At 41.4% G+C, this 22,825-nt stretch overlaps 2 protein-coding genes across 6 annotated transcripts in view; one reads left to right on the plus strand and one right to left on the minus strand.

The window, feature by feature from the left end:
- The window catches only part of LOC108713934 (uncharacterized protein C11orf24), a 41,903-nt gene extending 29,128 nt beyond the window's left edge, over nt 1-12,775 (minus strand). Inside the window, exon 1 of one of the 5 annotated variants that reach the window (XM_018257673.2) lies at nt 12,425-12,775. The gene's annotated coding sequence lies outside the window, so the exon portion shown is untranslated. The other 4 variants (XM_018257674.2, XM_018257677.2, XM_018257676.2 and 1 more) reach the window with 4 other exon arrangements.
- Nucleotides 12,776-17,491: 4,716 nt separating this feature from the next.
- Nucleotides 17,492-20,117, plus strand: LOC108713623 (RAC family serine/threonine-protein kinase homolog). Its single transcript, XM_018257161.2, has 3 exons — nt 17,492-18,276; nt 18,835-18,958; nt 19,624-20,117. The coding sequence occupies exons 1-3, from the start codon at nt 18,203-18,205 to the stop codon at nt 19,792-19,794; spliced, it is 369 nt and encodes a 122-aa protein (XP_018112650.1). The 5' UTR covers nt 17,492-18,202; the 3' UTR covers nt 19,795-20,117.
- The last annotated feature ends 2,708 nt before the right edge of the window (nt 20,118-22,825 follow it).

Consider the following 22,825-nt stretch of genomic DNA (forward strand, 5'->3'; position numbering starts at 1 on the left):
ACCTGGTTTCTTCAAAGCTTGCTGCTTCCTAGCACTGCGGGTAATTCTGAGAGTGCTTCCTAGCACTGTCTACAAAAGCATAATTTATAATTCTGTAGGATATCGGTCATTGATACCTGTGGGGCACCTTACTGTTAAGGCAAAGCTATAAATAAGAGCAGTGTAGTTGTGTTTGCAGGCACCAAAGTATCATTCATAAACACTTGTATACATTATTTACATTTTGGGGTCTCCAAATGCTGCATAGTCTTATGCATATTGGGAATGAAATTATTCAGAAGATCCTTAATATAATTTATATGTACATCTTTGTAAGACCCTAAATTGAATGTATTTGTAAAAAGCTTTTGTGGATATCAGCGAAAGGTTTAAAGGAGAACTTAAGCTTAATTAAAGAAGTAGAGAAGAAATGTTGTACATTATGTTCTGAGCTTCTGTACCAGCCCAAGGCAACCACATCCCTTTAGAAGTAACAATATGTGCCTTTGAATATATCCAAGTAGCTCCCCATCTTCTTTTCTGCTGATTCACTCACATGCTCTGTGCTGCTGTAACTTAGTAAGCTTAGGGACCCACTCACAATATACAGTACATATAGAATACAAATGTCACAATATAAGGCAATTAGCAATTACTATATTAGTAATTAATACATTGCAGCACAGAAACCAGTGCAACTAGCATCAAAATTTAATAATCAGCCTTGTAGCTTAAGCTTACATTACAGGCCAACCTCACTTTCTGCTTTATATTTTGCAATGACCCCTAAGCTTAGCTTCTCAACAGCTGCTCAAAGGCCACTGAGCATGTGAGTGTCAAGTCCTGGATCATTGCTACTATTGAGAAGCTGAAACTTAAAGCTGGTGCCATAAATTCAGTATGTAGAATATGGCATTTTAGCCATATTCATGTATAGGGTTGAGTTCTCCTTTAATGTTATTAGTAAATTTAATTTCTACTAATAGCATCTGCATGTCTCTTGCTTTTTTTGCCACTTTCTGATGGGGAGAGGCAGGCTGCATCACTAGTACATAGAGCCAAAACTCACTGCCAGCATTAGTACAGTTGCATTCTCATAAAATTTTGTTATTTTGCCACCGCTGGTAACTTGCTACACACTGCCGCCTAAGGCAAAGCTCTCAACTTGACTCATGGCAGGAGTGGCCCTGAGCTTGACATTATCTGCTCTGGTCTAACCTGTTCTGTATAAGCTTCTTGTAAAAACAGCTGTCCCCAATCTCAAAGTGTAGATGCCCTAGAATTGTGACATGCTGCATATTGGAAATAAGTTTTGTCTGTACATTTTGGCACTCCAGCTAAAAAACGCTTGATCATTTTAACCCCGAAAATATAATGGAATGAAAAAAAAAATAATTCATAAGCAACTTTCTAGAATGTACTTTTTAAAATTTAACAGGAATGGAAATCGGTATTTGTCTGTTTATTTCTGAAATGAAATGAATATCCTTAAATATCCTCTCTTTACCTTTAAGCTAGTGCCACACGGGAACTGAAATAGGCCTGCTGAAATACGCATGGCAACAATCAGCCCCTACGTGGATATTACCCTCCTCTCCTGCATGCATCAGGAACCCTTGTGTCGGCTCGGGTATGAGCACATGCAGCTGATTTTGCATTCTCAAGCCAAACCCCTAGCAGACACAACGGTTCCTGGTGCAGGCAGAAGAGGAGGGTAATGCCTGCTTAGGGTTGATTTTTGTCCTGCGTATTTCAGCCCCTGTGTGGCACTAGTCTTAGAAAAAGTGATAACCATGGATTCCAACTATGTTCATTTGAAAAACAAGGCCTTTGTGGGAAAAGTTAATATTTACATCACTACTTCGTGGAAGCATATTTGTTTTCGATCAGTCACTTAATGCTCTGTTGGACAAAGTAGTTAGGCTACACCAAAGAGTTAAAATGAGATATTACTGCCCTTTCATGTAGGAGTGAAATTGGGAAAAAGGAATTTGATATTTAATATGGCTGTGATAACATTGGGTAGGAGGTTCTTAAGCTTTAAACCTGGAAGTTCAGATTATGCATAGAAGTCACTTTGTGATTCAAGGATTGTTTTTGAATTGATTTTGCACCTTCACTCCAGAAGAAACAAGTGAGGGCAACGGATATGACCACACACACCCTCCAAGGTGCAAAAGACTTATGGTGAGGGTCACAGATTTCTGACAAACAATTCATTGCTGCCCCTGAAGCAGGATTTGTAAGTGGCCCAAAGACCTAATCAAAGGCTTTCATTTAACATTTATTAACAGACCTGGACGTTGGGTAGCAGTGGATGTTAACTTAAGGAATTCCAATACAAGAGGAAGAAGGATTCAGTCAGTTCAATCACGAATGCTTCCGTCCAATGAAGCCAAGTATTAAAGATCAGTGGTGGTGATGAACTTCAATAAAGCGCAATGAGTTGCTGCAAAATTTGTGCTGTTTCTTAAACAGCACAAATTTTGCAGCAATTCATTGAGCTTTATTGAAGTTCATCACCACCACTGATCTTTAACTTAAGGAATGTTGGCCTTCAACAAATTATTTGTACATGGATAGAACTGGTTGAAAGATAGATTACAAAGAATGATAATAAATGGAACCTTTTTTAGTGGTACCAGTAATACTAGAAGAGTTTGTTCCTTCGCTTTCTAATATGTTCATAAAGGATCACAAAGCTTGCATTGTAAGGACTGTCTAAATTTTTGCTGAAGACAATAATTTGTGCAAACGTTCCATGCAGGAAGATTCCATTTTGCAGATTAATTTGATAACATTGGATAAATGGTCATCATAGAAGCAAATGTGGTTCAACATCTCTATAAAAGCAAAGTTGGGCAACTGGGAAAAATTAACAAGCTAATAATCAACTATACTGGAAATGAGTTGTGCGCCTTAATTAAGGATGACTAGGGGGATTAATGTGGATAACAGATTATGCAGTTCTAGGCTGTACACTCTAAAAAATCAAAAAGGCACCAAGTCATAGTTTAGAAATCCCCCATAACTTAATATGCTGCTAAACAATAATCAGAAATCCATAAATCTTAGATTCAGATAAACCTTTCTTCAAAAATTACAAAAATGTATTTGCAAAGTTGCAAATTTAAAGGTAAAGCTGTTGCTCTAAACAAATTTCTGTCTTTATTTGTCTAATGTTCTAAAGTAACATGAAATTTGCAGGGCCAATTTGTAGACCAATAGAGTTGCAACCTTTCCTGAATAAAAATACCAGCCTTTGTATATTTTTAGCTTTGTTCCTTAGTAATAAAATTGGCACCAAACAATTTTTAATGTTCAGGCAGGTAAAATACATAGCAATCCTAACCCACATCCCCCAAGGCATAAAATCAAATGCCCTAGGCTTCGTCCCTCAGTCTAATAGCTTAAAGTCAACCATCATTATTATAAAAATTCACTAATCTATAGTGGATGCTAAATCAGTTTCACTAAAGTTTTTATTTTTTCTTACATTTATTCATTCATTGAGCAATTCAATCCTACGTTTTTCCTTGCTGCCACCATCACACTTATGCTATGAATCACTGAAAGTGTCTGTGCGGTCTAACTGGCTAATTCCAGCATGAATCACCAATTTGCTATGCACTACTGACAAGTTCCACGACTGTTGTTTGCAGTAGGATAAGAATGTTAGGTTGAGGAGGCACACTAATAAATTTAAATATTTAAAAATGATAAGGAAAAATAACACCTACTTTTTAAGAAATGGCCAATGCAGTTTACTCTTTTTCTATAATAGTGACGGATCCCCTTTAAAAACATTATCATGCATGGCTATGACTGACATGACAATAGCAAAAGGCAATGTTCTTGTTGATAACCAGAATAAAAGGTTTAATCCACAGTACACTGGGTAAGACATGTACTTACATCCTTTAGGGCAGCTGGAGGCTTGCTAAGTCAATAGCTGCACAAAATAAAAAAGCCAGGAATGGGGAAGGACAATTTACAATATTTACACAATCTGTTCAGAGATGCCATAAAATAACGTCAGCCTTTAAAACTAGTGCATTTTAAACCATGGGTGCTAGCTCTGGAAAACAAAGAACAACAGAGAAGACCACCAAATGTGGTTTACTTGACATTCCATATTTTTAATATATTTTTATTAAAAAGGTAAATGGTAAAACAGCTATTAATCATAACTTTGATTAAAAAAAAAAACAAAAAAACAAAACAAACCTCAAGAGTCACAATTAGAGATGCACCAAATACACTATTTTAAAATTCGGCCGAATCCTTCGTGAAAGATTTGGCAGAATACCAAACCAAATCGAAACCCTAATTTGCATATGTAAATAAGGGAAACGAGCGGGGGTTACAGAACCACGTGAATAGCGTGTGGGTAAAACATATTTCCCTTTCATGTTTGTGTGACGAAAAGTAATGTGATTTTTTGGATTCGGATTCAGTTCGGTCAGGCATTTGGATATTCAGCCAAATTCTGCAGAAATCCTGAAAAAAATCCTGAATTCGGTGCATCCCTAGTCAAAATATCAGCAGAAAGTCAGTAATAAAGAAAAACATAGGCATTTATTATGTAATATCAACAAAGTATCACAATGTGTGAGAAAGGGGGTAGCTAGAGGGAGTAACAGAGGACGAAGGGGGGAGAGAATATGTGGGAAGGATGGGCAGATGATGGTAGATGGTAGGAATGGCAGGGGAGGGAGACAGTGGGGGAAGTGGAAGTTCAATTCATTTCATGTTTAATTATTACAGAGAAAAAGGGAATCATTTAAAAAAAATTTGGATAATTTGTATAAAATGGAGTCTATGGGACATTTATAAATCACTACTAAAAGGTGGGTCAATGGAATGAGCACTGATCATGTCCGCCATAGGAGAAAATGCCTGGTGTAACATGAGCCCACACCTCCCAACATTTTGGAAATAAAAAGAGGGACAAAAAAGTTGCCGCGTGTAGTGTTGCACATTTTTGACCCCGCCCATTTTGTGGTCACACCCCCTAATTACCATGTTCATTTTACAAAATTTCGCAAGAAATTAAAAGTTTGAACATATTTTGTGTTTTTTTCAGTTATTACAGGTTTGCTAATGAACGTGAATTGCCCTTTAAGCTGTGAGTCTAACTTTTTCCAAGGGACCTGTTATCTTATATTGTTACAATTACTTATTTGCTTATCTAGATACATTTGAATTGTTACAAATGTATCTTATCTTCTGTTGTGGCTGTTCTGGGCTCTCTGCCAAAAGCCAACTAAGTTGGAAACTTTGTTTCTTTTTCTGGCTGTTCAGTGCAGAGAAAAACGCGACTTTCCAGTACAAATGAGGGACTGCAGGTTGAGCTGTCAAAAGAGGGACTGTCCCTCTAAAAATGGGACAGTAGGGAGGTATGTGAGACTTCCTTTGTCCCCACTAACAGGGGCAGAACCACAGAGGAAGCAGATCCCATGTTTGCTGAGGGGTCCAGTGTAGTGGGTGCAGGTCGACTGACCCTAACCATCCCTCTCAGAACCTCCTTATATAAATTTACACAACCCATTGCAGACATCAAGAAAGTGGGGGGCAGGTAGAACAGGCCCAGACTGCTGTAAGATGCCATAGACACTCACTATTTAGTGGGCTGCTGGGGAGCTGATTGGGCCTCTGTGTAAATGAAATGCCAGGGCCTATTTTAACTCCCAGTCCAGACCTGGTTAGAAGTATATAAATGGGAAGAGAGTAGACATTCAGAGGACTGAGGAGCACTGGCCTTGCATTAAGGAAGCACTGTATGGAGAGTCATGTCTGCCACCAGACAAAGACCTGCTAGAAAAGTATTTGTGCTGGCCCAAGAACACCCCAGAATGAAATCCACATCGTGAGTGCAGTGACAGGTTTAATTGGGGTCACTACACTCATGGGATGGATACGTTATGCTAGGTTGCCGATCTGTTTCCCCACTAGCAAAAAAACACTAGTGGAGAATCTAGGGTTGCCACCTCACCCCTTTAAAACCGAACAAATACGGAATACTCAGTCTGCATTGCTAATTAGCAATTCATTTAGATGCATGATGCAGACTGAACCGATTTATGTGCAGCCTTGCATCTAAATGAATTGCTAATTAGCCATGCAGGCTGTGTATTCCATATGAGTTCGGTTTAAAAGGGGTGAAGTGGCAGCCCTAGCAGAATCACTGAGTGTGCCATTAGCAATGCAAATATGCTACTACAAGAGATCATGATGTTTTGGGGAATGGGGAGTGCTATGAAAACTAATTGCAGTGTGATCACGTAACGTAGCATGTCACTATGATCGTCACTTTATCATTGTAATTGGTCAGTCTCCATGGTTATGTCTGTACTCTTTATCATCAATGAGTGTCACAAAAAATGCATGTAATCTTACTAGCTATTAAGTGGTTATTAAAAAAGTTTGAGAGCACGCTGGCACTTGTGCAGTGTTGTTGCCCTGCATTAAAGGAGAAAAAAGGTGAAGTCACCATCAGCCAGGGCCTACACATGTGCAGAAAGAAGCAGATGAAGACAATTGCTCCATGGTGCTCAATCAGAAATACCAGTACAGTTTACTGCTAACAGGAGGCAGCCTGGAGTTTCAGGGAAGTGATTATACTCATGGAGGGGTGGGGAGGGATGTAATAACATTTGGCACCCCCAGTGATTTACCCTTTCCTTCTCCTTTAATGGTTATTTGATGCAAATGAGGGTGAGGGTGTTATGTTTACGGTACTTTTGGATAATTCTCGGACGAGGATACCCTACACTTCAGCCAGATTGGTGCACACTGTGTACTTATGCAATCTTCGTGGTCCAAAATGTTTGCCAGACACTTGCTGTTTTTTTAACAGTATTTATTTTACTTTCAACTTAGGTTGGAGGGGGTACAAAAGAAAAAAGGGGGAGGGAGGGAGAACAGCATCTACACAATGTAAGTGCAGTCAACTGTTATCGCAAGGCAATTGCAGTTACAGACCAAGTCTACATAATACCATTAGAAATAAAAGCCTGAGGACAGAGGTATAATTGAACCCATGGTACTTTCACAGCCTATAACGAAATGGCCTATGTCCATTCCTAACAAATGTTGTCATATTTATAGGGACAGGTATGTCAGCTGTATTAACAGACAGGCTTTTGCTGACTAAAGGTGGCCATAGACTCACCGATAATATCAAACGGAGTAAATTTTCATACAATATTCAGCGCATGTATGGTGGAGACAAGCTGATATCGGCAAAAGATCTGGATATTGGTCGGCTTGTCAGTCAGGCTGGCCGGAAAATTTGTATTGGACATCCATTTGATGCGGAGGGCATTCCTGGCATAAAACAGCAGGGATTGCCATAAGTCTCTTCGCAGTTTGTTTATTTTTTGACCTATAAACAGAGGCTGGCAACTGTGGCATGACTCCTGTCCTTCTCCTTATTATCTGGACTTTGCTCTGTGCTGCCTACTTTGACCTGGGCCCCATGCAGACTTAGCTATTGCTGTTTGTGTGAATGTTAAAGGGATCCTGTCATCGGAAAACATGTTTTTTTCAAAACGCATCAGTTAATAGTGTTACTCCAGCAGAATTCTGCACTGAAATCCATTTCTCAAAATAGCAAACAGATTTTTTTATATTCAATTTTGAAATCTGACATGGGGCTAGACATTTTGTCAATTTCCCAGCTACCCCTGGTCATGTGACTTGTGCCTGCACTTTAGGAGAGAAATGCTTTCTGGCAGGCTGACGTTTTTTATTCTCAATGTAACTGAATGTGTCTCAGTGGGACATGGGTTTTTACTATTGAGTGTTGTTCTTATATCTACTAGGCAGCTGTTATCTTGTGTTAGGGAGCTGCTATCTGGTTCCCTTCCCATTGTTCTTTTGTTTGGCTGCTGGGGGGAAAAAGGGAGGGGGGTGATATCACTCCAACTTGCAGTACAGCAGTAAAGAGTGATTGAAGTTTATCAGAGCACAAGTCACATGACTTGGGACAGCTGGGAAATTGACAAAATGTCTAGCCCCATGTCAGATTTCAAAATTGAATATAAAAAAATCTGTTTGTTCTTTTGAGAAATGGATTTCAGTGCAGAATTCTGCTGGAGCAGCACTATTAACTGATTCATTTTGAAAAAAAATGTTTTTCCCATGACAGTATCCCTTTAAGGTTGCTGAATCATCTTCTACATACCTACATCCCCGATAATGACCTCAAAGGATATAATAATGAAGCTCTCCACAACTAAAAATGGCAAGGATCCAAAGGCCAATGAATACACTTGACATAACTATTAGGGAACTCTCGTCATACATGAGAAACTCACTGCAGTTTTGATTTTAACTATACAGTATTGACTTTGTTGTTTGCTTATCACTCTCCATGGCACTTTCTCATACCTGATGTGCCTGTTCTTACTGTCAATTCTTTTATTGCACTGGCCCCTGCCTTTCCCATCGACCACAGCCCTGTTGGTATGCTGCATAGTTTTGCCACCTCTACAGCATTCCTTTCACAGATATCTCCATGTTTGGCTGACCCTCTGTTGACTTGAACAATTAATTTGCAGATCTAAACCTTTAGGTTTGTATGCACTTCTTGTTATCATTACTTTAAAACATGTCTTGCTCTTAATTCCTTGATTATAACAAGCAAAGGCATTGCGCAAGTGAATAATAGTGACAAATGAGAGTCACAAAGTGCAATGGCCCATGAGGAGATTAGTCGGCCACAATAAAAATTCTGCAAGTGACTAATCTCCTCCAAATGCTTTCTCATCACCGATAATGTAAATAACCGGTGGTAAAAAGCCAGTAACAAACTAGCTTTAACATATGGGGGGAAGTTCTCAATAAGCTACTGTATATTAACAGGACTTCACACAGGACATGGGACTTTAAAAAAGCCAACAACAATTAAGTCTTGAGGCCAATTCAATGTTTCTATAAACTCTCTGATGGGAGTTTTCAACAAGGTTTTCTGTTTATGGGCAGAGACAGACGAGAAGATTTGGGGAGATTTAATTGCCCGGCAACAAATCACCTCTTCTTCGGCAACTAATCTCCCCGAACTGCCTCCCCAACCGCTAAAATCGTCAACCATATGGCACTCGGAGCGTTTCTTTTACCGAAGTCACCCGAAGTTTCCTCGTGAGGCAACTTCGGAAAACGAATCGCTTTGAGTGCCATCCCACCGGCGATTTAGATTTTAGCCAGTGGGGAGGCAATTCTGGGAGATTAGTTTCCCAGAAGAAGACGGGCAACTAATCTCCCCGAATCTTCTCGTCTGTCTCTGCCCTTAACCTTAAAAACTCATGTGAATTGAATTTTCAACCTCTGAAATGCTAGCAGCTAGAAGCCCACAAATAGAGAACTATTCATTAAAAATATAAATTTGTCGATTTGAGGGTTTTTATTCATTTGAAGAAACACATAATATGGCTAAACTCAAATACTGGCTTATATATAAAAAAAAAATCTAAAAAACATGATTGAATAAAAAAATAATCAAATACAGGTATGGGACCTGTTACCCAGAATGCTCGGGACCTGGGGCTTTCCGGATAATGGATCTTTATGTAATTTGGATCTTCATACCTTAAGTCTGCTAGAAAATCATGTAAACATTAAATAAACCCAATAGGCTGGTTTAGCTTCTATTAAGGATTAATTATATCTTAGTTGGGACCAAGTACAAGCTACTGTTTTATTATTACACAGAAAAAGGAAATTGTTTTTAGAAATTTGATTATTTGAATAAAATGGAGTCTATGGGAGAGAGCCTTTCCGTAATTCTGAGTTTTCTGGATAATGGGTTTCCGGATAACAGATCCCATACCTGTACATCAAATTCATATTCTGCTCATTATTTTCAAAATTTCAAAACCTCATTTAAAAACTGCTTCAATTTTGGCTAGGTCAACTCCTATTAACTTGTAAATTAACTCACAAACTTTTAGATGTTTTGGAAGTTTTCAATTCAGATTTTTTGTGTGCTTAATAAATATTGAATATTCAAGTTTCAAGTCAATATATTATTTGCACTGATTTCTATATCAAGGGAATATTTCTTAAGAAATAAGTAATTAGGGGGAATGTAATCATGCGCAACAACTAGGGCTAGGCAGAAGCATTGGGCACATTAATAGAAAATAAATAGTTTAATGAAAATGTCTATGTTGGCGATGGTGCCTTTTCTAAACTCACATGTTCCCAGTGTTGGACTGGGGGGCCTGGGACCCCCTGCCTAAGCCGCAACCCCCTCTGGCCCCCAGCACATACCTTCTTCCTCTTGTGGCCACACAGGGGGCCAGGGAGGGAGGGAGGAATTTTGTGCCAATGGCTTTATGCAGGAAGAAGGTCTGGGCCGCTGTGGCTCACCAGGTTTTTTCCCCAATGTCCCACCAGTGCAGTCTGACCCTGCATGTCCCTCACTTGCCTGTTCTGCACACTTGGAAGGATTTTTACTGCATGATGTCATAGACAGTCATACTTAATGGGCTTGTGGAGGCACAGTGTGAAATGTCCAGGCTTATTTTCAATCGCAGTCCAGACCTGCACCTAGGGGCACACTTGCACCTTGTATGGGAAGATAACATTGCAGATTTTCCACAGGTGGAGAATTCACTGCTCTGCTGATCCCCTTGTCTTTCTAACTGTGGGCGAATTACGGCACAAAATGCAAAATGTTGCTTATCGGTGCCGAAATCCATTGTGTCAGCCTGCACCTGAGCATAAACAATGCTTCTGGGTGCAGGTAGAGCAAGAGTGGACGAGAAGTTGGGGGCCTGTGGAGAAAAGCAGGACATGATCTGCAGTCGTCTGGCCCTAGCCTAAAATATTCCCTGGAACATGTGGGATTCAATTGTTGGACATGGGGAAAAGAGAAACGAGTAGGGCTGTGACTAGGGCCCAAGATTGCATAGGTCAGGTAATAAATGCAAGTAACAGAAAAATACACAAAACGTATTGCTTTGCTCAAATTGCATATAACTCGTAACTCACAAAGTATTTAATGACTCCCCATCTGCCAGTGGAAAAAAAAAAAAAAGACTAGAAATATTATCAGCGCATGTAAAACTCAAAATGTAATAGTGGTTTTATTTTTGCTAGTTTGTTTTTCATTTTGTATCCCACTTTACAAAGAAAGCCGCACAGCAATTGATCAGATTACAATAATCCCAAAGAAAATGGAAAGCAACTGAAATTCACATGATGGATGGCTGAATGCTGACTAAGAAGACAAAATAAGGCAGCTGAATACTTTCACACACTGCCATGTCTCTAGGGCAATAAAGGTCTGGCTATAAAATGGAACATAGTACCAACTGAGCCAGAGGGAGGTAAGTGTTCCTGGAGCCACATATGCTGTCTGAAAATGAACTGCACCCTACAATATAAACACATAAGAGGGTTCCAGGAAACTACATGAGGGCACCTACCTGACAAGGATTTATACTGGCTGAACTACATCCCAGAAGTACACATGATTATTCCTATCTAGCCAGCAATTTGAATATAAACTCACCAATGTATAGCAGAACGACAATGAATAAAACATACTAGATTATGATAGGACAATTTACAATCAGAATCTGCTTCAGGAAGTAAAACCACACACAGTTACATCCCACCTAAGTGACAGTAACATAATGCATTGCAATGAAAGGCAGACTCACCCTGTGCCGCCACGTTTAGGAGAAAGCAGGAAACCCTGAACAGCACAGTACATAAAGTGTCAACTAGTCACATGGTAAGAAGCAAGGATCAGAGTCTAAGCAATGCTGTGTGGCAAAGCCAAACCTCAGCACAAACGCTCACTTACTGATACTGTGTACCTTTCCATTGGCACATGCAACGTCACCACACGCTTCCACGGTGGGAGAAGGGCTGTGATTCCAATGGACGCCTACTCTCTGAAAGCCACGCCTACTTCCCCATTCCTTCAGTCAAGTTACATGATGTTACGAGAGGGGCGGTGCGAAGGATGTGATGTTGTACGAAGGGCTCGGACAGAGTCTGCGGCGGCAATTTGTAAATAGAATAGAGGTTTTCCTCGTTGGCTCGGGGGCGTACGGGTTGAAAAGGATTCTTTATTATAATTGCGTAGGTGATGCAAATGTAAACGAGGATTTTAAGGAAAATACATTATTTGAGTGTTGGCTTTATAAGCAGCTCTTTTGGATAAGACAAGAGAATTTAAGGAAACTACATGAGGGCACCTACCCGAAAGGGATTTATACTACTACATCCCAGACGTACTCATGATTATTCCTATGCAGCCAGCAGTTAGACTATAAACTCAGCAATGTGTATCCATAGCAGAATGACAATGAATAAAACACACTACATTAATGACAAGTTACAAGCAAAACTGACAGGAAGTAAAGCCACACACAGTTACAGCTTACCTGACAGCAACATAATGTATTGCAATGAAAGGCAGACTCACCCTGCGCTGCCACGATCAGGAGAGAGCTGGAAACCCTGACCAGCCAGGTGCATAAAGAGTCTACAAGTCACATGGTAAGAAGCAAGGATCTACGGGAAGCATTTTAGGACATCCTCAGGAGAAATCTCTCTCCTGTATGTGCTCTCCCTAAGGAAGGGGAATGCAGACGTGCCTGTTATTTCACTCACACACCAGCTCTGGCCACATATCATGTTCAGAACTCCCCCCTCATGTCTCAGTCCTCCCTCCCTCCCTCCTCAGAGTCTAAGCAATGCTGTGTGGCAAAGCCAAACCTCAGCACAAACATTCACTGATGTGTACTATTCCATTGGCACATGCTTCAACAGTGGGAGAAAGGCTGTGATTCCAAAGGCCGCCTACGCTCTGAAAGCCACGCCTACTTCCCCATTCCTTCAGTGAAGTTACATGATGTTACGGGGGCGGTTCAAAGGACGTGACGTTGTACGAAGGGGGGCAATTGTAAATAGAATAGAGTTTATCCTCTTTAGCTCTGGGGTGTACAGATTAAAAGGGATTTTTTTATTATAATTGCGTAGGGCCGGTGATGAAAATGTAAACGAGGATTTACCGAAAATACATGAGAAAACGCCAGCGCCAATGCACTCGCGGCACTTCGATTTCCAAAGTCGCATGAAGTTTCCTGGTGAGGCAACTTCGGGCGACTTCGGAAATCAAATCGATGTGAGTGCATTGGTGCTGGCGTTTTCTCATTATAGCAGGGGGAAGGCAGTTCGGGCAGATTGTCGCCCCGCAGAAGAAACGATTAGTCGCCAGGCGACTAAATCTCCCAGAATCTGCCTGTGTGTCCCTGCCCTTAGATTTATAAGCAGCTCTTTTGGTGTGCATGCTGAGATAACCTGTAAATCAATGTTCCTCAGTCAGCAGACGGTCTCTGTCCAGAGTCTTTATTAAAGGGGCAGTATACCTGCCTTAAGCTGGCCATAGACGAAAAGATCCGATCGTATGAATCATCGTACGATCGGACTTTCCCATCTCCCGACCTGCCACTAACCATTCAGATCAAATAAAGTACAAAAGAACAGATCAGCCGATGTTCTGCCCCTGACAGCAATCGTACAAAAGTTATGTCCGACCAAAGCTAGTAACAGTCTCCCTCTGAAAATCGTACGATCGGCAATACACGCAGAGATATCACCGCAGCCGACAGAAATCTTTTAACCTGTCCGATCGACCAAATGACCGATCTCCGCCGGACGAAAAATGTCGGGACTCTCCACACGGCCCAAAAATCGAACGAATCCTCGATTCGTACGATCAGATCTTTGCGTCTATGGCCAGCTTTAGTCAACATGAGTTTAATAAATAGGGCTTGTGCTAAACATATCTTTTGCTTTATGTTCTAATCAAGAACAATATATGGTTTTTGTTATATTTTGATATAAACGGGACAGTAGGGAAAACTGAAACTGCTCCATGGATCAAAATCACTAAATTTTTGCCAGCAAAGGCTTCGCCCGTCTTCGCGCCACACGCAAATTTGCTACCACTACTCTAATTCATTAAATGCAAAGTTGCATCTCGGCAGTTTCGCTAGCGTTAATTTGTGCAAGCATTTCATAGCGAACTTTCAATAATATTCTTTTCTGCCAAGCAAATTTCGTTATTACACTTGCACAATTTAGTACACAGGTCAATTTGAATAGGGTGGGTACAAGGAAGCAAAATAAAGACAAAAGAGATCCTCTAATGCCTTAGACACGAGCCCATCCTAAAACAAATGTGGCATGCCCCTCCAAGGGTTAAAAGGACAATCCCGCTTTAAAATATGAAAAAACGCCAGCGTTTTTTATAATGTTTATTACACTTTGGCATACAGAATATAATGTCACTAACATAAGATTGAGGAGGATGTAGCTTCATCTTATCAGTTCACCAGATCTAAGGTGGTGAAGGAACTCTGGCGAAAGAGGTAATGTTCTGTAAAATTCGCATTTTAGTGAATTTGTGATTGCTTGTCTGAGAAAAATGCGCCTGGCGAAAGGTTGCGAAACTGAGCTAGTGACGGTGTCTTTCTCTAGCAAATTGTCCAATACGCCTGTTAGTAAATTGGCTAGGTCCCTGCAGATTGGATTTCTGGCAAATTTTCGACAGCGATTTAGTAAATCTGCCCCCATTTTGGGTCCTTTAGGTAGATAAGCAGACTACCAGTATGTAACCCTCTCTCTTCCCGCTTTGTTGTGAATAGTTAGTTAGCTGGAGTCCATTATAAAGTTTACTTATCTACTTCACAAGAACCAAACATGGAGAAGCTTCAGTTTCCCTGTTTGCCCTGCTAAGATCAAGAAATAACAAAAACCATAGCAGAGCTGTCAGCGCCCCTATTTTTTCTGAGTTACCAGATTTTGTACTTCATCCCCCAGGTTTCAGTCCCCTGATCTCCCGTCTCTTAGGCATTAGCAGATTTCTGCCAGTTTTTCATGATTTTGGAAAATTTGCGGCAAAAATCTGAGGTGCGCATGCTCACATCGCCGGATTTCTAAACTCTGCGCCCCGAGGCCAGCTGCGTCTTGCACCCCTTCCATCTCTTCCGCTCCCAGCTCTGCTTCTCCCAGTGAGGTGCATCAATGCAGCTGGGCGGCATGCTGCCCCTACAAATGTGCCGCCCTAGGCCCGGGCCTTTGTGGCCTCGCCACAAATCCGGGCCTGCATGCTCAGAACATTTCAGTGATGTCAGCAGAGCGATATCTGGCTTCAAGAGAGGTTGTGAGCCGTAGGTTCCCCTATGACCAGATTTTAAAAGTTGACAGCTCTGCTAAAGATATTTTTTAACTGTAACAGGCAAAATGTTTGTTGGGCACAACTCATGTTGAAAATGGGGTAAACTAGTAAAGACCTGTCACAGTCAGACCTGGATTTGTGGGAAGGCCACAAAGGCCCGGGCCTAGAGCATCAGGATTTTAGCAGCAACGTGCCACCCAGCTTCATCCACATTGGTTCTGAAGCACTGGGGAGGGGCAGGAGACATGATTACTTTTTAAATTTCCCACACACCAATTCCCAGTGCTCTGGACCTGATGATGAAAATTTGCACAATTGCACAAATGAAGGGGGGGGGGAGCGTCGAGCAGCGGTGGGCCTAGGGGTGCCCAACAGGAGAAGAAAGTAGTAATGGGGGGCCCAGGCCAGACACCTGCCCTGCTGGCTGACTTTCGGTTAGGTGCAGGTTGAATTTTTGTCGACCCACACATAACTAGAAGAAAGGCCAAGAAGTGATATAGGGGTGCAGCTGTGTCTGTTATGAAATTATTCCTTGGGGGGCACCACTGTGACTGTCATGAAATGTTTGGGAGGGGGCATAATCTGTCAATCATTTCAGCCATGCAAAAAGGGATATGTTTCTGTTTATCGGTTGTGGTGTGAGGAGACCCACAAACACATGGAAAGAACATACAAACTCCTTGCAGACAGTGCCCAAGCGGCATTCAAACTCAGGACACCATGCCGCAAGGCAGAAGTGCTACCTACGGAGGCACTATGCTGCTCTATACAATTGTGAAGACAGAAGTGACTTCAAGAAGTGGCCGGAGAAACAGTATTATGAAGCCACTGTAGTTTAGAGACTACCTTTAATAGCAAAGGACGAGTAAAATTCAAATTAATTCCAGGATTTACAGGCTTGCTATTCACTGCTTGAGAAGCAAAGTAGTCAAGAGGAATGAATGAGTGAAATCTTCATTAATAACACTTTCAAGAAGGATTTGGAGCTGGCCCAGAAATTTGTGTTCAAATAAAATAAAATCTCCTTTTTACTTTAAAGGGGAACTAAAGTCTAAAATAGAATAATGCTAAAACTGCTGTATTTTGTATACTAAACATACTTACTGAACCAGAAGCCTAATTAAAAAATGATTTGTGTTTTTAAAGTTGGCCGCATGGGGCTGTCATCTTGTAATTTTGTTAAACATCTTTGCAGGACCACGCACATGCTTAGTGTGGTCTGGGCTTCAGTTGGGAGGTTAAGCTTAGGGATCGTCATAAATTATCAAAACAGCACAAGTCAAATAATATCAGCCATAGAAGCAAATACAGCAAGACGGATTAATAATCAGAATATGCAGACTGCACTGGGTCTGCGGATACAAATCTCTACAAAGTCGCTGGCTGCTTTATAGGGAAACAAACAAAGGTGCTTGAGGTTAGGGAAGTATGGTGGTGGGGCCTCCCTCTGCTGTTTGAAAGTATGATCATTTCCCTGCAGAGCAGTTAGGGACCGTCTAAAGTTTCCTATCTGCAGCTGTCAGAATTTCACTGCATACCACAAATAATATAAAAGGAAAACCAATTGCAAGTTTTCTCCGAAAATATATCATATTAAAAGTTAACGCAAAGGTGAACAACCTCTTTAACAGCAATTACTTATAACTTTAAATTCAATGTAATGTGTAATTAATGTGTAGTTGTATTAGAATATTTGGTCAGTGTATATTTAACGAAAATGCTGCTGTTGTTTATTTTATGGGTGATGCTGGCATCACTTAACAAATGCAGCGATCAAGTGGCAATCAAAGTGATTCAGAAGGCGAGGAATAGAGACAACAACATGGCAGAGGCACACACTCTCAGGATCACCGAAGATTGTCCCTTTCTCTGCCATGGATATGGAGCTTTCCAAACCCAGGTACAATAAAGAGCCAATAATGCTATATAGTATCTTTTACTGTTGGCTTTACTTTAGAAGCTGCTACTTACTTTACATAAGAAAGAATATTATTCTTTTTTCTTAAAAGTATATGCGAAATTGAAATCACCTATATATGGCTAGGAACTCACAGTGGAAGGCGACAAAATAGTGTTGACTGATTATAGATTTTGCATTTGTGAATTTTAGTGATTCTAAGGAGGGAATCTTTTCCCACTGCTGTGCTCCACATAGGGAGAAGAATAGTTTAAATCACTGATGTGCCTGGTTGTTGGGCACCCCGATGATTGAAGTCTCTTACACCTTAGCCAGGTCTGGTTCTCCTCTACCATAAAAACTCACCCGAGGTACAATCTGCTCCTCTTCTTTAAAAACGCAGCCTAGGGTAGTGTCTGCTGAACACTGTGTCACCATTTTGGAACTCCACAAGTGTCATTAATTCCAGCTGTAGTAGAAAGCAGATCTTCTGCATTTTTAGCATATACCCAATTAAAATGTTTTACTACTGATGAGTCACACTGACACTACTCCAAAGGTATTTTCTAAGTTAAGTTTTATTGCCTGCATTGGAGCAGATTAAGCTTGGGTGAAAAATGTACTGTGTGCCATTGCCCTAAAACTTTTTAAGTGCCACATGATAGTGTCTTATCTGGCCCTTTATCCCATTTGCTAACTGAAGGTTGTAATTAACCCCCCACACACACACACACACATAAACCCCTATGTCTTTCACACCAACCCTCAGGGGTGTAGGAGATCCTTGGGAAATACATAATGGGAGTTGCTCAGATGACTCATTCCTTGTGTGCATATGCAAAGGGTAGGAAAAGAAGGCACAACTTCAAGACTACAGGCAGCAGTGAACGGCCAGTTACAAGGGGCAGCAAAAAGCCATAACTTTAAGAGCCGAATTTCCGTTTTTTAAACCGGAAATTTGGCTCTGCTAGTGCAGAAAGCGCAGTACGCGCTCTTGCGCTAGCAATGCAGCCCCTTTTGACCTGCTACAACGATAAACTTTTAAGCGTGGAGCAGGAGAGGGGGCGGCATCGGGGTTGCTGCCTCAGGTGGCAGCAGCCCACGGATCGCCCCTGCTTATAATGGAATTCATAAGAGGAGGAACCTTGGAACAGCTTATGGATGAGAAAGGTTGCTTGGACATGGATCGCATAAAGTAAGTAACATCTCAAGAGCTATATGGAATTTCATTTTATTCCTTTTTATATACTGTATATATATATATATATATATATATATATATATTATATATATATATATATATATATATATATATACACGCAAATAAGTTGATCTTGGTGACGTGACATGAATGTTAACTATTTATTCATACATTGTTCTAGAATCCATGATAGTAAGATAACAAATGCATGTACAATGGGGCGTTTATAAAACCAAGGGTGGTCTTTTGTGACGGGATTTTCTGTTAGTGGTTTTATCATACCTTTCCCTAGGTTTTAAAATCTAAAGACAATATAACGGGAGGTTCCTAGCTAAGGAGATTAGTATTATTATTCTTTTTTTCAAAAGATTCTATTCTGCAAAAATGATCATCGGTCTACAGTATCTGCATTCATGTGGTATTGTTCACTGGTAATTACAATAGTTTCATTTTCAGCCCTAATCCCTCACTATTTTTCCATTACTTTTATTATTATAATTATTATAGCTTTGACCCATGTCTTGACTTTTCTTACTCTTCCTTTTATTACAGTGATCTAAAACCACCTAATATCTTGCTTAACTTCGAAGGACATATAAAAATTGCAGATTTTGTCCTAGTTGCAGAAGGGATGTTCAGCAACAATAAGATCTATGAAATAGCACGGACCTCAGAGGTGAGAAACATTTACATTTCTAAATAAGGATTTTTTTATTGTTTCATGTACATATAGGGGCCGATTCATCAAGAGTCGAATATCGAGGGTTAATTAACCCTCGATATTCGACTAGGAACTAAAATCCTTCGACTTCGAAATCGAAGTCGAAGGATTTAGCGCAAATGCTGCGATCGAACGATTCGAAGGATTTTAATACAACGATCGAAGGAATATCCTTCGATCAAAAAAACGTAGGCAAGCCTATGGGGACCTTCCCCAAAGGCTAACATTGACTTCGGTAGCTTTTAGCTGCCGAAGTAGGGGGTCGAAGTTTTTTTTAAAGAGGCAGTACTTCGACTATCGAATGGTCGAATAGTCGAACGATTTTTAGTTCGAATCCTTCGATTCGTAGTCGTAGTCGAAGGTCGAAGTAGCCCATTCGATGGTCAAAGTAGCCCAAAAAACACTTCGAAATTCGAAGTTTTTTTACTTCGAATCCTTCACTCGAGCTTCATGAATCGGCCCCTTAGTCTATTTATATATAGTTAGCCTAGTCTAACACAAGTTCTAATGTTGCAAGCCTCTGTTATTAAGAATTATGAAAGAATGGTGTACAAACTTATTCCAGGAATGCTTCTTTAAGAAATTTAATTATCTAACAAAAGATGTTTTTAATTTTCTAGATTCATCTGATGAGAGGATATGGTGCAGAAGTGGATTGGTGGGCTTTTGCCATTATTCTATTCGAAATGGCCACCGGAAGAGCTCCATTCAATGAAGACTTGCCACTGACATACTTCCGATCAGTGATCTTTCAGCAGCCTTCCATTCCTGAGGATATCAGCGCGATCTGAAAAATCTGCTACAGGAGATGAGTATCAGCATGTACAGGAAATTAACAGATACAGTAACACAAAAAGCACAGTCTCTAAAAAGAGGACAGAATCTAACATATAAAAAATGAATGAGCCTTGTTTGCCAACAGGCAATGGGGTTCAGGCCCATAATCTGAGCTATACTATCCTCCACATACAGAAGTTCTCATTGCTGACATACAAAGCAACAGTTTTCCTATTCTTTACTGTATAAAAGCCACCTAGATTTAAATTATTTGAATCATTAACTCCCCACCCCATGTCACGGCCGGCACCCAATACCAGAACTAGAGCCAAGCACCGTGGTCAGAGCTCTCTTCACCAGTATGTGTGACCACTTTTGGGCTTCGGGAAGGCCCTCCGCCTACTCGGGTGCCACCTGGACTTATGAGTGGGCAAGGCTAGAGTTCTGGCAGGCAATGGGGCACGGCAAGGATCTAGAGTCTTTTGGGCCGAGGATCACGGTTACAGGCAAGGATGAGGCAGAGAGGATCGTCAGACAGGCTGGGTCGAGGCAGGCAGATAGCAAGGATCGTCAGGCAGGCAAGGGTCAAAATCGGGTATCAAGCAGAAGGGGTACAGGCAATAGAGTAGTCGGGTAACAGGCACAGGTCAGGATTCAGATGGGAGCGTAGTCAGGAAACAAGCTGGGGTCAAAACCGGATAACAAGCAGAATATACACGGACAAACAGCACAAGGCTTCAGGCAAAACCACAGGATAAATCCTATCACGGGCAACCAGCAGTAACAATGAAAGGGTTTAAATACTGTTTGAATTTCGCGCCTTTAAATAATGCGCATGCGCGCCGCGCGCGCACTAGGACCCGGAAGCCGACGGAGAAGGAGCGCGGCGGCGTGGCGGCCGTCCACGCCGCCGCAACCCAGGTACTATTACATTACCCCCCTCTCTAGGGGGGGCCACTGGACCCCCAGGCTTCCCAGGAAACTTAATGTGAAATTGCTTCCTGAGGCGGTCAGCCTTGATGTCATCAACTGAGACCCAGGAGTTCTCCTCAGGACCGAATCCCTTCCATCTAGTGAGGTACTGGAGTTTGTTACGTACCAAACGGGAAACAAGGAACTCCTGGATCTCAAATTCAGGCTGACCGTAAACTTGCACTGGAGGGGGAACAGAACCAAGGCGGGTGTTAGAAGCAGGTTTAGTAGCGAAACATGAAAGGAATCAGAAATTTTGAAATTAACAGGTAACTTAAGACGAACAGAAGAAGGGTTGATAACAGAAGTGATGGGATATGGACCAATGAAACGGGGACCCAATTTTAGGGAAGGAACTTTCAATTTAATGTTCTTGGTGGAGAGCCACACCAAGTCTCCCACCTTATATTGGGGTGCCTCCCTGCGTTTCCTATCGGCAGCCCTCTTCTCAGAGGATGTAGCCGTCTTAAGAGAGTTGTGAACTTGTAACCAAACTTTAGAAAACTGTTCGACAGAGGAGTTGGCAGATGGAACAGAGGAACCAGACCCTGAAAAAGAAAATGCCTTGGGGTGCAACCCATTAACAACAAAAAACGGAGACTCCCCAGTGGAGGAGTGAGAAGCATTATTGTAGGCAAATTCTGCCCAGGGTAACAATTCTGCCCAAGAAGACTGATTCTCAGACGCATAACACCTTAGGAATTGTTCTAGAGTCTGATTTACCCTTTCAGTTTGCCCGTTGGTTTGTGGGTGATAAGCAGTAGAAAAAGAAAGATTAATCCCCACTAAAGAACAAAATGCTCGCCAAAACTTGGAGACAAACTGAACCCCTCTGTCAGAAACGATATTAACAGGAAAACCATGTAACTTGAATATGTGCTGAATAAAAAGCTCAGATAAAGTTTTAGCGGAAGGAAGATGTGGAAGTGCGACAAAATGACCCATTTTGCTAAATCTGTCCACGACCACCCAAATTACTGTTTTCCCCTGGGACGATGGTAAGTCCACTATAAAATCCATCGAAAGATGGGTCCACGGTCTCTCAGGAATAGGCAGGGGAATGAGTAATCCCTGGGACAATTTTTTAGAAGATTTAGAGCGTTGGCAAACAGGGCAAGAGTCTACAAACGATTTTACATCTTGCTTGAAAGTTGGCCACCACACACTTCTGGACAACAAAGATGTAGTTTTACTTACACCGGGGTGTCCTGCCATTTTGGAATCATGAACCTCTCTTAACACCTGTTCTCTGAGATTTTCAGGAACAAAAAGCCTCCCCTCAGGAGTGTTGGAAGGAGCATCAGTTTGAACAGAGGACAATAAGGAAGAGAGGTCAGATTCCAATGTGGCTACAATACATTCACCTGGGATTATAGAAGGATTAACATCTGAGTCAGAACAGATTGAGTCGAAGCTCCTAGAGAGAGCATCTGCCTTGATGTTCTTTGTACCAGGTCTAAAGGTCAAGAAAAAATTAAACCTGGTGAAGAACAGAGCCCACCTAGCCTGTCTAGGGTTTAGTCTCTTAGCTGACTCAATATAGAGCAAATTCTTATGGTCAGTATAGACCGTAATCTGGTGTTTAGCCCCTTCCAGTAGGTGCCGCCATTCCTCAAAGGCCCACTTGACTGCCAACAATTCACGATTCCCTATATCATAGTTTATCTCAGCGGGCAGGAACTTTTCTAGAGAAGAACGCACAGGGATGCAGTAGTCGGGTGCCTTTGGGAAAGAACCGCCCCTGCTCCTACCTCAGAAGCATCTACCTCCACAATGAAAGGTAAAGCAGTATCAGGATGGCGTAGAATTGGGGCGGAACTGAATTCCCTCTTGAGGGTTTCAAAAGCTTGAATAGCTTCAGGGGGCCACATGCTGGGATCAGCACCTTTTTTGGTTAAATTAGTGATGGGCGCCACTATGACAGAAAAGTTTTTGATGAATTGCCTGTAATAATTTGCAAACCCCAAGAATCTCTGGGTTGCACGCAGTAAAAGGGGTTGAGTCCAATCCAGGACAGCTCTCACCTTGCCCGGATCCATCTCAAGACCCTTAAAAGAAATGTTGAACCCCAGA

This window comes from Xenopus laevis, chromosome 4L (assembly GCF_017654675.1).
Source record: "Xenopus laevis strain J_2021 chromosome 4L, Xenopus_laevis_v10.1, whole genome shotgun sequence".
NCBI lineage: Eukaryota > Metazoa > Chordata > Amphibia > Anura > Pipidae > Xenopus > Xenopus laevis.